Source organism: Panulirus ornatus, chromosome 12 (assembly GCF_036320965.1).
Source record: "Panulirus ornatus isolate Po-2019 chromosome 12, ASM3632096v1, whole genome shotgun sequence".
Lineage (NCBI taxonomy): Eukaryota > Metazoa > Arthropoda > Malacostraca > Decapoda > Palinuridae > Panulirus > Panulirus ornatus.
Window position 1 is genome coordinate 66,792,423 of NC_092235.1, and position 14,778 is coordinate 66,807,200.

Sequence of the window (14,778 nt, forward strand, 5' to 3'; positions counted from 1 at the left end):
TTATTGTTAATGACAAGATACCAAAAATTTTAAGTTTGTATCCTCTTTTTGCATCTCGTCGGCAAAACTTACCTTACAAAAATGTATGTAATGAAGCTTGTATAATGAATCAGCTTTGTAACAACCTTTGTAACATCAACCCACTGAGGTCTAAGACTTTGTGTGGCCTCTGTAATCCTCTTGCGCTACCGCTCACGGGATGAGCGTGGGATGCACAGTAAATTTGGTATCGGCACAGATCATATCAAGAATCACTGCCAAGACTGGTCTGAGCTGGTGACGAAGGGGAAGAGGAGATAGCGTCTATCACTACCCAAGTCTCATTGGCAGCTGTTGGTACGGAGATCTGTGACATTTCCCCTGGGACGCCCTGGCTTATCTCCTGCCGACCCCAGCTGCCCTACATTGCCCCATGACTCCCCCAACCCACTCCAACGCCCTCCCACAAAACATCTTGACCTTATATAAAGTTGCACCACAATATAGGGCAGCCGTCAGTGACGTAGGGGGTTAGCTGGGAGGGGGAGGTTAAGGTTGCGATTACTGACCTGGTGTGACTGTGTGCCACATTGTCTTGCTCCGATGTGACGCTGGTTACAACCACGAGTGACGACCTGTGTCACGCAGGATGTAGACAGACAGCGTTGTTGAGGCTCGAACTATGATCGAAAGGGCGGGATCCCTGCCACAGAGCCTTTATAAAACGCTCATGACATGATTAGTAACTGACCCCTGGAGCACGACGGGACGAACTTTGGGTCTGATGGCCTGACCTTTGACCTGACCCTCTAGGGTCATGTCAAGGGTCACATGGTCACAAGTAGGGGGACCTATCGTAGTGCTTATGGAGTTAACAATTCCCGGGCACGTCTGAGTATCGGTCTGTGTGTTCCTGAGTTTTGTGGTCGGTCGTTTTTCATCTTAATTTATCTTCTTTCCAAGATTTATACACACGTCCATAGCTCTTGTATTCTCACTCGTACTATCACGCTGTTGTAAAGCATAAAATCAGATATTTCACTTACCTAAAAGGTTTCTTATATATACGATAGCATAAAAGAAAATCCCCACACTCACTGCTACTGGTACATAACAATAGATTGTCATTTTAAACATAAAAGACACGCGCAACATCGCATCTGCGTGTGGAGGGATGACGGAGGGGCTGATTGCTCCCTCCTCTACACAGGCGTCAACCGTCAGCCAACGGGTAATGTTGGTCAAGGATGCGCAGCGCGCCCGCCGGGCGTAACCTGAAGATTCAGATAGTTGAGAATCTATACGTCCACCCTCCATGAGTTATCAAGACACGAGTTCTTCACCCACCAAGCGGGGACTCTTCTACTTTTTATTTTAAAGATGAACATTGAAAAAAATATATATTTTTTCACTGCCTTATCGAGGTACGGGCGAGGAGGACCATTGGAACAAGCCTTAGATCGAGGAAGGTTCTCGAATGAGGGAGTGCCGACATGTTAGCACTGAAAACTCTCAGAATGATTACTCTTTCAAGACTCAGCAAGTTCTTTTTCTTTCACCAAGATGAAGCCTGCTGAATACTGTGTACACGCACATGAAATATGTTTCAGGAATATTTAAGAAGCCATATGTACTACTTGATGTAAACCACGATAATGAACAATAACTACATGAACAAACTGTATACATCTTGGTCAAGATGTTTTGATCTTTCTAATTCGTCGTCCACAGAGCGCTCAGCGTGTAAGTGTTCTTGGGTTTAATGGCTATCAGCGTTACCGGACTCCTCCTGTTTGTGGTTTCGCCTTGAGTGAAGAGTGTCTCAGCGCCCTCATTACGCCAGCCTGGATGTGTGAACTTGGTTGTGAGTGAGCAACGTTTCTGGACCACATATCAAAATGGGTCTTAGAATAGTGATACATATTATTGTTTTGTATTGTAATGGTACATATTACCTTTCAGTACTGGGTACAGCATACTGGTTTACATTGCATTTAATTATCGTGTTGTTTATATCCATTTCGTCTGGAATGTCATCATGAAACATTACTCCCGAGTATCTAGAATTCCTCACTTACTGTAGCTGGTGATCAATGTATGTTTCTCTCTCTCTCTCTCTCTCTCTCTCTCTCTCTCTCTCTCTCTCTCTCTCTCTCTCTCTCTCTCTATATATATATATATATATATATATATATATATATATATATATATATATATATATATATATATATATATATATATTATCCCTGGGGATAGGGGATTAAGAATACTTCCCACGTATTCCCTGCGTGTCGTAGAAGGCGACTAAAAGGGGAGGGAGCGGGGGGCTGGAAATCCTCCCCTCTCGTTTTTTTTTTTTTTTTTTTTTAATTTTCCAAAAGAAGGAACAGAGGGGGCCAGTTGAGGATATTCCAAAAAAGGCCCAGTCCTCTGTTCTTAGCGCTACCTCGCTAACGCGGGAAATGGCGAATAGTTTAAAAGAAGAAAAGATATATATATATATATATATATATATATATATATATATATATATATATATATATATATATATATATATATATATATATATGAATATTCCCTGGGGATAGGGGAGAAAGAATACTTCCCACGTATTCCCTGCGTGTCGTAGAAGGCGACTAAAAGGGAAGGAAGTGGGGGGCTGGAAATCCTCCCCTCTCGTTTTTTTTTTTTTTTTTTATTTTCCAAAAGAAGGAACAGAGAAGAGGTCATATATATATATATATATATATATATATATATATATATATATATATATATATATATATATATATATATATATATATATAGATATAGATAGATAGAGAGAGAGAGAGAGAGAGAGAGAGAGAGAGAGAGAGAGAGAGAGAGAGAGAGAATCATGTAAACTGTTCTTCACTATTATCACACAAACCTTAGGACATGAAGGTTTTGTGGGATACAAATGAATCAGAAATACACGTACAAAATATCAACTTGTTATGGAGTGCTGTGCGTCTTGCGCGTCAGTACTTCTGTATAGATACTGAGATACTGTGGACGACGATGAACTGGTTTTTAACTGGTTAACCGGCGCTAATCTCCACTATGCGATCACTATGACGATTATCTAAATGTACTTAACTTTTATCACAATGATTACACGCTGGTGTGATTCCCTGGCCAGGCGACCTCCCATCCTTCATGGATGATAATATTCTAGAATATCTAATATTCATCATAGAAAGTTAAGAAAATGTAACGAAGGAAATCTTGCAAATCTACAGGTCAAAAGTACAAAATGATGCAATACGATGGTAGCCAAAAATTATAACTAACAGTTGTATTCTTGAAGATCACAGCAAAACACAAGAGGATTTCCTTAACAAAACAACAAGAGGAAAAGAGGCAGAACTTAACAGCCTAAGCTGAAAATAAACTGATTATTTTTGTTTGATTCACGCACCAGCCACCCGCCCGATAGCATCAGGCGAGGCAAGAGTAACCCTTTTCGTGGTATGATTTGTACAAGATTGGAAAGGAGGCTACAGAGGCGCATTTGATCGTTTCTACGGGTAACAAAGAAGTTCAACAGAGAGTCTGACGAGGTTCTCCTGTTTACCCACTTGCGCATTAAGTGTCTTACTCCATTTTTGATTACATTACTCTTCTTCAGAGATCTAATTAAATGCTTATCTATGATCACTGTCTGATAGTGTAGCAATGACTGCAATATTGCTGAGGCAGAAGACCTTCAGTTTTGCCTTTTTGTTCAGCGATCTGCTGCATTTGGTGATGATAAGATGATGAATGGAGAGTCTGGGTACCAGTACGATAGTTACTATGTCCCAGTGATCTTGAAATCTATTGCTATTAACAGTTAAGGTTATTAACCCAGAATATATACCATACGTCAGAAAGTACAAACAACAAAAACGGCATGTAGTTAAGTGTAAAAACGGCATGTAGTTAAGTGTAAAAACGGCATGTAGTTAAGTGTATGTTGTTAAATTTAGTGATCATCAGCAGTTGGTACCTACATCACAGTTTCCAACATACGTCAAACATACAAAATAAGAACAATAGAAGAATAGCTGGTTGGTTAGCTATTTGGGTGAGCCTCGATACACACAGGCGTTAAGTACAAATATACCCACATTACGTTACACACGCAACGCCAAGGGGCAATCAGATAAACTCCTACAAACACTTATACGTATCTCTTCACCACACGGAACCCAAGAAATACCCACATTCCACCAAAACACATCCCAGTCATACGCTCAAATTTACAGACCCATCACAACGTAACCACCGACAAACACCCATATTCAGAAACACGTAAAACAGAAACAATTCCTTTCACACAAACACACCCTTACATAGGCTCCTCCCACATTCCAATCATGAAGGGTAAATTTAATAGTGGCTGTTACTTGGCGTATTGTAGGTATAGTGCTGCTGATGTCTTCTCAGAACTGAGCATTTCTGTTACAGTCGTCAACCTTTGTAAGATACTGTACCGTCATTACAACACAGTAATTCAATCAGTAATTCATCATTACAGGATTGCATGAACACGAAGGATCTCTAACGACTGACCCAGGTCGTGGGTCGAAGCAGCGGATCCCATAAGATTATCTGTCAACGGACGGCCAGCGCTGCTCCGTCGTATGTTGGCGTCTTGCTTGTGGTCAACTCAGTCGGCATGTTTTGGCTGCAGGAGATCTGAAGGTCACAACAGCCTCGTTCTCCAGTTAGCTTTTCCATATCAACATCATCGTTAAGATCTCCATCATAATCCTCACGACAATCATCATCATCATCACACTATCTCCCTCATCATCATCACACTATCTCCCTCATCATCATCACACTATCTCCCTCATCATCATCGTCACACCATCTCCTACATCATCATCATCATCACACTGTCTCCTACATCATCATCATCATCACACTATCTCCCTCATCATCATCGTCACACTATCTCCTACATCATCATCATCATCACACTATCTCCCTCATCATCATCGTCACACTGTCTCCTACATCATCATCATCATCACACTATCTCCCTCATCATCATCGTCACACTATCTCCTACATCATCATCATCATCACACTGTCTCCTACATCATCATCATCATCACACTATCTCCCTCATCATCATCGTCACACTATCTCCTACATCATCATCATCATCACACTGTCTCCTACATCATCATCATCATCACACTATCTCCCTCATCATCATCGTCACACTATCTCCTACATCATCATCATCATCACACTGTCTCCTACATCATCATCATCATCACACTATCTCCCTCATCATCATCATCACACTGTCTCCTACATCATCATCATCATCACACTATCTCCAACATCATCATCATCATCACACTATCTCCTACATCATCATCATCATCACACTATCTCCAACATCATCATCATCATCACACTATCTCCAACATCATCATCATCATCACGCTATCTCCAACATCATCATCATCATCACACTATCTCCAACATCATCATCATCATCACACTATCTCCAACATCATCATCATCATCACACTATCTCCAACATCATCATCATCATCACACTATCTCCAACATCATCATCATCACACTATCTCCTACATCATCATCATCATCACACTATCTCCAACATCATCATCATCATCACACTATCTCCTACATCATCATCATCATCACGCTATCTCCAACATCATCATCATCATCACACTATCTCCAACATCATCATCATCATCACACTATCTCCAACATCATCATCATCATCACACTATCTCCAACATCATCATCATCATCACACTATCTCCAACATCATCATCATCATCACACTATCTCCAACATCATCATCATCATCACACTATCTCCAACATCATCATCATCACACTATCTCCTACATCATCATCATCATCACACTATCTCCAACATCATCATCATCATCACACTATCTCCTACATCATCATCATCACTTCCACCAAAAACAACAACAATAATAACAACAACAACTAGTCTTCACAACACCCTTGCATGAGTTATACTATTGACGTAGGATAGAGTTTCACGCACCTAAAATTATACATTTAAGGAATATTATCTTTTAAGAACTTTAGAGAGAGGACGCTTTGGGAATGATATAATGCTAAAGAAAATGGGATCATAAAGTGGCATGATGAAATGGAGATGTAGGATAAAGAGTATGATGAAATACATGGAAGCGCAGGATATCATACAGATGAAATTGCTATGAGCAGGGATATTATTGTGGACCGATTCTAACCATGATACGAAAAATATATAGGAAGAGAGTATAGGATACAAAATGTATAGGAACATGGTATAATTGGGAGGGATGAAGATGAAATATGCAAGGTGAATATTGGAACATAATATTCAAGAATGTATCGTAGTGCTTAGGTTAACGCCAAGACCAGATCAATCATGATCAATAAAGCTATGTGGTTAACAGAACGTGCTGATAAGGTCTATAAACTTTGGAATTATTATAAACACTAAATCAATGTACAGTACACAAAGCAAGTTGACACTTACGGCTGCAGTGCAAGCAGCTCACCGTATTGTACAATAATACGGAAGGAACCCTCTTGCTTACTGAAGAATATCTCCCTTTATTCCCGGTAATTGTAGACACCATCCCCGATCTCTGTGCTAGGTGATGGAGGCCTCCAGGTGCATCGTCCTGCGTAGCGTACAGCAACCGTAACATTTCCCTTCATTATCATGTAGGTTACACACTTAACCTGAGACTTTACCGTACCAACAACAAGGATGTCATAATCATTACTAACTGCTAACCTACAGTGGTCATCTGTCGTGACCGGCCATGACCATCAGCTTATGAGTCTAGTTACCACACGCGCCACTGGTGTAATCTCAAGGTCTCACCACCTCTTACCAGAGATAAAACTGCTGTTCTCAGACTCTAAAAGAAAACAGCTACGCAGACAAGGAGGCAATACACATGATCCAAGCGTCAACCACGACTCAAATCAAAGCTGCTGACTGCCATGGCAACGCAGTAGAAAATATACGTAAATTTTCCTTGAGCCAGCTTAAGATCCTAGGCACCAGCTCGAGAACCACACAACCATAGCTGTCAACCTTCCAGACCTACAATCACTATAATGCAATGAACACAGAAAGGTCATCATACACGCGCAACTACTAAACCTACAACTACCCACAACGAAATCCTGTACTCAGAACCAACAACTGCACACGTTATTAACGTATCTACAACCGCCCATCACGTCGTACGGTAGTGAATCAGCATCTATACTCATCGCATACTGAGCACCAACACAGCACCATGCGTCATCGCTCACCCACAGGTTAGGGATCCACCAACACTACTGCACCCTAACTTGTTGACCCTATAACTATTTGTCCTGTATTTACCCCTTGATCTCTTGACCACGGCAATACATTAAGGTATGATGGCCTGGCTTTTGACCTGACCCTTAAGGGACGGGTCAAAACCCAAGCCAATCATATCTAATGGTTGCACCGTCGCCGTGCACCAGGATCGTCCGGTACTTGAGCCACAACTACCCATCACCTATTAAACAACAGGATCCACAACTATATAGACATGATCGCTCAAATGTCAGAGCCATAGTCACAATGAACGAAAGAAAAACTAGATCCACAAACGCCTCATAACAAATTAGATATCGAGACCTCAACTTTCATCACAATGCCAGAACAAAGTTCATTATCTTCGTATCGTCATCTCAAAAGTATCCGCACTCAGTAAAGTGGTTTTGTTGTGTACTGGTTACATTACGAATGCACACGGACAGACACTGTTTATATACAGCCATATGAAGTAAATTCGGGGACATTATAGAGTAGAATAGCATAATATTCAAGACATTTTACGAGCTAAACAGATCAACGTACAATATGCAGTATACTTGGGGAAGGACAATAAAGATGACCCTAAGCTTAAGATCAGACAAATGAGCAGAGCATGAACGCGTCATGAGCTACTGTGAAACGTCTGGTTCAGGTTTCTCTCCTACAATTCCGAAATAAATGAACGTTAAATCACCGACATTTTCAGATCATTTTTCGTTAGAAAAATGAGTATCGACTTTATACTAAATGCGCATTCATATCTCAGGGCAACTTTCCCAATTTCAGACTTCTAAGGAAACATTGACTTAGGTTTATTACACACCAACTTTGATTGACAGCATACTCATTAAGAACTACAGTATACCCTCAACTACCCACATTTGGTACCTAACTAGCGGTGAAGTGGAGTTCATCTAATCCCTTATTTCCATTAAGAGTCCTAATTTGGAAGGTCAGGCGAGACAGATGGTTGGCCCTCTGCCAGCAGCCTCCCTCCCTCTCAACGCTCTTGAGTGATTCCTCACCTCACCTCCCACTCTCCTCATGTGCCTTTGGGGTGCATGACTTGATTCAGTCACAACATTTGGAAGTAAACATGATGGTCATAAATATGCGAAATACTAACATTTTCGAGGTCACTTTCACCGTGTTTTGTATTTAGCTGGGATAAATACCACTGTTTACTGTTTCCAGTATCTTATCGAGGATATATAGTGTGTCTGTAATATCATAAAGTTTAGGCCTTTCCGTGAGTAACAATTTACCCACTCACCGTGTTGTAATGTTTAAGACATTCTTCATACGTCACTGAACGTACGATGTGAACTGAAATGAGGGTTGCGCGGTCGCCTGTGATTGGAGGAAAGCTAAGGCGGGACCATGTGGCGCCGCCCATTGGCCCATAAAACGATGACGACATAGATGTGCGGCGTTGCCAGAATTGAGCAACATATGGTAAGACCCTGAGGGTGAAATCACATTAGAATCTTTCAACTTCTTTTCTGTTTATACATTTTATATAAGATTATGTAAACATTACGTGTTCTCGTAGCAAAAACGAAAAAAGCACCATGTGATTATACAAATGCATCACAATCACTCCAAATAAACATATATGGAAAATGTCATTTAAGATGGTACTCTGTCAGGGACATATTTATTCTACTATATAAATGGTTAATATATAAATGTTAATAAATGCTCGGTTCAAAGTATACATTTATAGTTATGCAAGTTTTTTTTTTGCCTGCGTGCGATTTGTAACACACACACACACACACACACACACACACACATTTTGGATGATCATCCCTTTCCAATCTATCAAACATCTACAACATATGTACATATAACAATATTGAGTTTGAGGACTGCGATATGTACACTACCAAAGGCAACTGACGCCGTTGCAAGAGTGAAAATTCATTAGGTCTTTCTTAAGCACGAGCTCTCTTCTTGTTGACGGCCCCTCCCACAGGAGACTGGTAAAATTACCAGTCTTTCACGCATGATTAAAAGGTCTTCCCTGATGACTCGAATGACGTATGATTGGAATGTACCAAAGGACAGACAGGTGCCTTTTCAAGCTACGCAAAGGACAACGAGTGGTATCCCGCTAAGCTCGAAGGGCTACTATTTTCCTGAACTCTTCTATCTTGAGAGCAAAATCTTTTTGAAATGAAAATTAATCAGTTAAATGTCTTGATAATTGTAACTGATTTACCGGAGCGGGTAGAAGCTTGACCGAGGGTTTGTCCTGGTTCATAAGAAGGTAAAGTGTGATAGCGGAAGATTGAAGAGAATGGATAGTTTCCAGTACTGATGAGATGCACGGCCAATGACATGCAACCCTACCCCCCCCCCAAAAAAAAAAAAAAAAATATATATATATATATATATATATATATATATAATAAAAATAAATAAGAAACAATAACACTAATGATAAATGAAATAAATGAAATCAGACCGGACTGTGGCTACCACTTTTTGGGGACCAAGTTAAAAGACTCCACCTAAGAGCGTGACATACATAATAGGGGCAGACATACGATAATACCGAACTTGATGCCAGAAAAAACGCCAGGAGAGTTATCAGGAAGGCAATCCATATCCTAGTCAAAATCACCTGTAAGCACATAGGCAAAATGTTCAAGATCATCATGGATGTTAAATCTAGGCTACGATACGCATTGCCAGTTTGACCTCCAAAGTTAGGGAAGCGTGTAGAGTTGTTGGAGCTGTCCATTTACGTCAACAAAAGTTGCACCTAAGTGATGTGAGATAGAGGCAAAAAAAAAAAAAAAAAACTAGAACTAGACCACATTCATAAATACCAGAAGGCTACAGGGAGACATGATACGACCTTTTTGTTCATTAACGGATTTGATGAACAAACTTTCAGAACTCGAGTGAGCCATTTAGATACAGAAAACAAGGAATTAAGGAAAATTACCAGAAAAGATTATAGAATACTTAAACAACAGTGGGGGACAAATGGAAGCAGCAGAGGTAAATACAGTGACGATCAACCTTGGGGGAAAAAAAAAAGTGACAACTAACAGATGAGTTCATGCGAACACCGAGACGCTTTCCCGCTTTCCCCGTCACCACAAACCAGTAATCATACATAAACACCCGGTTTGTAGCAGAGATCTGTAGCCTTTGCAGGACAGGAAATAAAGCTAATCTACGACAATTTAACAAAACCTAACCTATTATAGCGTGGAAACACGTTGGAGGGTGGGGTAAATCTTCAGGTGACCCAGCTTCAAGTGTGGCAGTACTAAACTTTACAGCAATCAGATGTTGCTGCAGCCATCAGACAGCAGTTGCACTACAGCACACTGGCCGTGTTCAATGGAAGAGTTTTCTGCTACGGGTAACCCGCAAGGCTCCAGCGGTGAGCTAGGTCTACCTTGGAAGCAGAATTTCCCTAAATTAATTCTTACCCCCAAGTTTTATCCTATACTTAATCCTATACAGTGACGCACTGTCGAACCTGTTTCTTGCAGCACCGGAAAAGATGTCCAGAGTTGCATCAAGGAACCTTTTACATAAATACTGCAACTGTAGTTGAAATCAACAAGGGTATTCATTCTATGTGGGCAAGAAAACAGACAACGGTATCGTATGCAAGCGAGTGAAGTAGACCAGCGCGCTTAGTGACGCCTAGCTAGAACGCCAATGTCCGCGGCAGGGTGAAGGTGACAAGGTGGGGCCTGCTGAGGACACACACACAGCTTAGGTTGTTGTGCCAGCGCAGCCTAGTCACGTGACGGTTGACAACGTCTGTTACGCCAAACATTCCCGCGTTAGCGAGGTAGCGTTAAGAACAGAGGACTGGGCCTTTGAGGGAATATCCTCAACTGGCCCCCTTCTCTGTTCCTTCTTTTGGAAAATTAAAAAAAAAAAAGAGAGAGGGGAGGATTTCCAGCCCCCGCTCCCTCCCCTTTTAGTCGCCTTCTACGACACGCAGGGAATACGTGGGAAGTATTCTTTCTCCCCTATCGCCAGGGATATATATATATACATATATATATATATATATATATATATATATATATATATATATATATATATATATATATATATATTATGAAGATTTTTGATGGTTGTTTCGCAGGCTTATTGTGTATGGATAATCCTGACTGGTAGCAAACCTTTAGCTTTGGGCGTTTTGTTAGACATTGGTCAAGCAAAAGACCGAGACATTTACCAAGACTGACTTAATTTGTGTTGTGTTTAAATTGATATATATTTCTAGAGCACTGACATCGCTATGTCTGCTTTACCCTTGACATATTTGAGTATCCATACATGGCGCAGGTAAGTCGCAGAAGACTGCGTCTAACTTTCAGAACTGTTACTCTGCCGTCATTATTATAGTTTCCTCGATGGTTCTTTGAGACATCAGTAGTACATTATATTTGAATATATTAGACTATATTATTTCTCTCCCTCATGCATATATGATGGCCGTTAGGCCAATCGACTACCAGAGTCAACCGTCAGAGTCAGGGGACAACAAACAATTGCGAAATCATCAATATCTTGTTCATGCGTTCGAGATAATTCTGTGATCATATGGACACATTCACTAATGATATATTATTTCAGATGTAACCAATACTGAAGCACTGCTGGTCTAGCGATTCCCAACCAGCAATTGTTAATTTGGTGTATTATGACATTTGGCACGAAACAGTCAAGAAGTCGTAAAATCTGTGATCATACATTGCTTCCCAGGAACACCAGCGCTGCTGTTATCAGACTACCCGGCTTGATGCCTGCCTGGCATAAACGAGTTCATAAAGAGGGCGCCAAAAATTATGACATGATCTATAACAAGTCAAAAAGATTGGCATCAAACGGCTCGAAAAGACATTTTCCAGAACTTGACGTATCGAACGTAGGCTATGTCGGAAATGAGAAAGTCATCCCCTTGAGCAGAAAGGAACAACCCTTAGCACAACAATACAACCCGAGAACAATACGACCCTTAAACACGACGATATATTCCTTGGTTATGATGAACTGAGCTTTGAACTGACCTTTAAAGGTCGGTCAAAGGTCAGGCCATGGTACGCATGGGGTTTTAACTTTCAAAAATAGAACTGAATGACGACTAAGGTTCGCTTCGACTACAGAGACACACCAGATCACTCTGAAAAAAACACACAGAAGACGATAGACGCAAAGTTGTCATTTTAGCTCGACCTAGAACCAGTTCGCCGCGAACCAACTTGCTCCTTGCCACCCTAACACCCGCCTTGATGCCAGACGCCCGCTAATAGTAACTCTCTAGTTTTTATGTCCGCCTGCACTTGTCATCACAGTTGGCTCCTAGGGCAACACTGCTACTACGGCAACACTGCTCCTACTAGGTGAGTGATGGCTGCAACTGCACCTTGAGCGCCTGCAGCTAAGTTAGGTTTCGTAAGGGTGTTGTTGCAAGGTCGCATTCCTGGGGACCAGAATATTGGCCCTCCGGCAGGCAGGGCGTAGCAGCACCTTCCGTGTCCCCCAGCCGGCCAGCCAACCACCACCACCCCCTCCTCCACCACTCTGCCATTGTGTAGACTATAAATATAGAGGGGTCGCCTGCATGTCTAAAATTTACTCATTGTCCGCTTTTGTTACTCATTCTTTGCTCCATGGTGCCATCTTCCTCCTCCCACAGCCGTTGTACTCACACTAACGGCTGTCAGACATGTCAGTGGGTGTCAAGAATGTGTCATGCGGAGTTAGTCACCACATCACTGTTGTCATTCCTCAATTGGAGGTTGTGTCACAGGGTGTTGTAAGCTTCCTGTCAAGGCAAACTGTGCCCCCCCCCCCCCCATCGCTTAGTGTTTAACGTCGCTGACAATGGGTGAAATGGACTTGTGCTCGAACACAGGACATGACGGCTGGCTCTCAGCCAAAACAGTTGCTCATCTTCCCCTTTAGGGCTCCTGATAATAACATAGCCAGTGTGAGGCGAGATAAATATATATATATATATATATATATATATATATATATATATATATATTTTTTTTTTTTTTTTTTTTTTTTCATACTATTCGCCATTTCCCGCCTCAGCGAGGTAGCTTTAAGAACAGAGGACTGGGCCTCTGAGGAAACATCCTCACCCGGCCCCCTTCTCTGTTCCTTCCTTTGGAAAATTGAAAAAAAAATGAGAGGGGAAGATTTCCAGCCCCCCGCTCCCTTCCCTTTTAGTCGCCTTCTACGACACGCAGGGAATACGTGGGAAGTATTCTTTCTCCCCTATCCCCAGGGATATATATATATATATATATATATATATATATATATATATATATATATATATATATATATATATATATATATATATACCAACAAAGTGCATGGGATATATATATACCCCAGCCCATCAGACATCCGGCACATACTTCCTGGCACCTGGAACACACAGTTGGTTCGTTAACTGCCTTAACTTTCACTGGCGGAGTCGTGCATGCAGTCAGATGTGTCCTCAATTCTTGTAACGTTCGAGCAGCCTGTCTCACGTTGGGAACATCACCTGGCGGGGTAGTGAACCAGCGAGCCCCATGGTCAGGTATCGTCTAGTTAATCGCACAATGACTGGATATAGATATCACACTCAAGGTTTTTGAGATTTAGTGTTATTGTGTAAGACTTGGAGTGGTATGAAGAACATAATGGGGGAAGTAGAATAGCTAGCGCGTGTGCTTGACGATTGTGGAGTATGAGATATGTCATTGCATATCTCTGTCTTCACCGGTGATTTCCTCGCCTATTCGTTCTCGCTACTCTCATTTATATGTCGTCTGTAGTAATATGATTATGTTGAGACAGTGGACCGCTGTACGAGCCCGGAATTAGAAATTAATGGAAAAAAAAAGATGTTCCCAGTATTACTCCAGCTCCCCGAAGCCGCAGGCGGGGTATCGGATTCCCACGTGGTTCATCTCACGAGTTTTTAAGAGGAAAAATTCACATGACTTCTTCACCACAGTACCGCATGTATTGCTTTGTCTTTATACTGCCCAGTGTTGCCTCCACGCTTCCGTCCCAACTTTCATTCTTCCCATATCCTTCTTCGTGGCTTGAAGCCTTCCATATACCACGGACTGTTGGTCTGTGTCTCGGCGCTTCGCATCCTGGTGATGAACCTTCGAAATTCCGACCCCCCCCCCCTACCCTCTTCCATTCCCATCCTCTCTTCCCCCCATCCCCTCCTCCCCCTCCCGCTAACTACCATTATCTGTGGATGAGGTCACAGCTTGTGCCTGCTTACCTTCTCCCTCTGCTCCACGCTTATCATCTTCGTTATCTTTGGTCTGTCCCACCCACCCTCATGTTCACCATCACCTTCATTGACTGTAGACTCTCTCACCATCACGCTCATCATCACCTTCG

The 14,778-nt window shown here is 41.7% G+C and overlaps 1 protein-coding gene across 1 annotated transcript in view; it reads right to left on the reverse strand.

Moving 5' to 3' along the window:
• Bet5 (blocked early in transport 5) overlaps window positions 1–6,730 on the reverse strand; it is a 28,219-nt gene extending 21,489 nt beyond the window's left edge. The window contains exon 1 of the mRNA XM_071668095.1: window positions 6,541–6,730. Within this exon, the coding sequence (XP_071524196.1) occupies window positions 6,541–6,715 (175 nt within the window). The 5' untranslated portion in view covers window positions 6,716–6,730. The remainder of the gene's footprint in view (window positions 1–6,540) is intronic.
• Window positions 6,731–14,778: the final 8,048 nt, after the last annotated feature.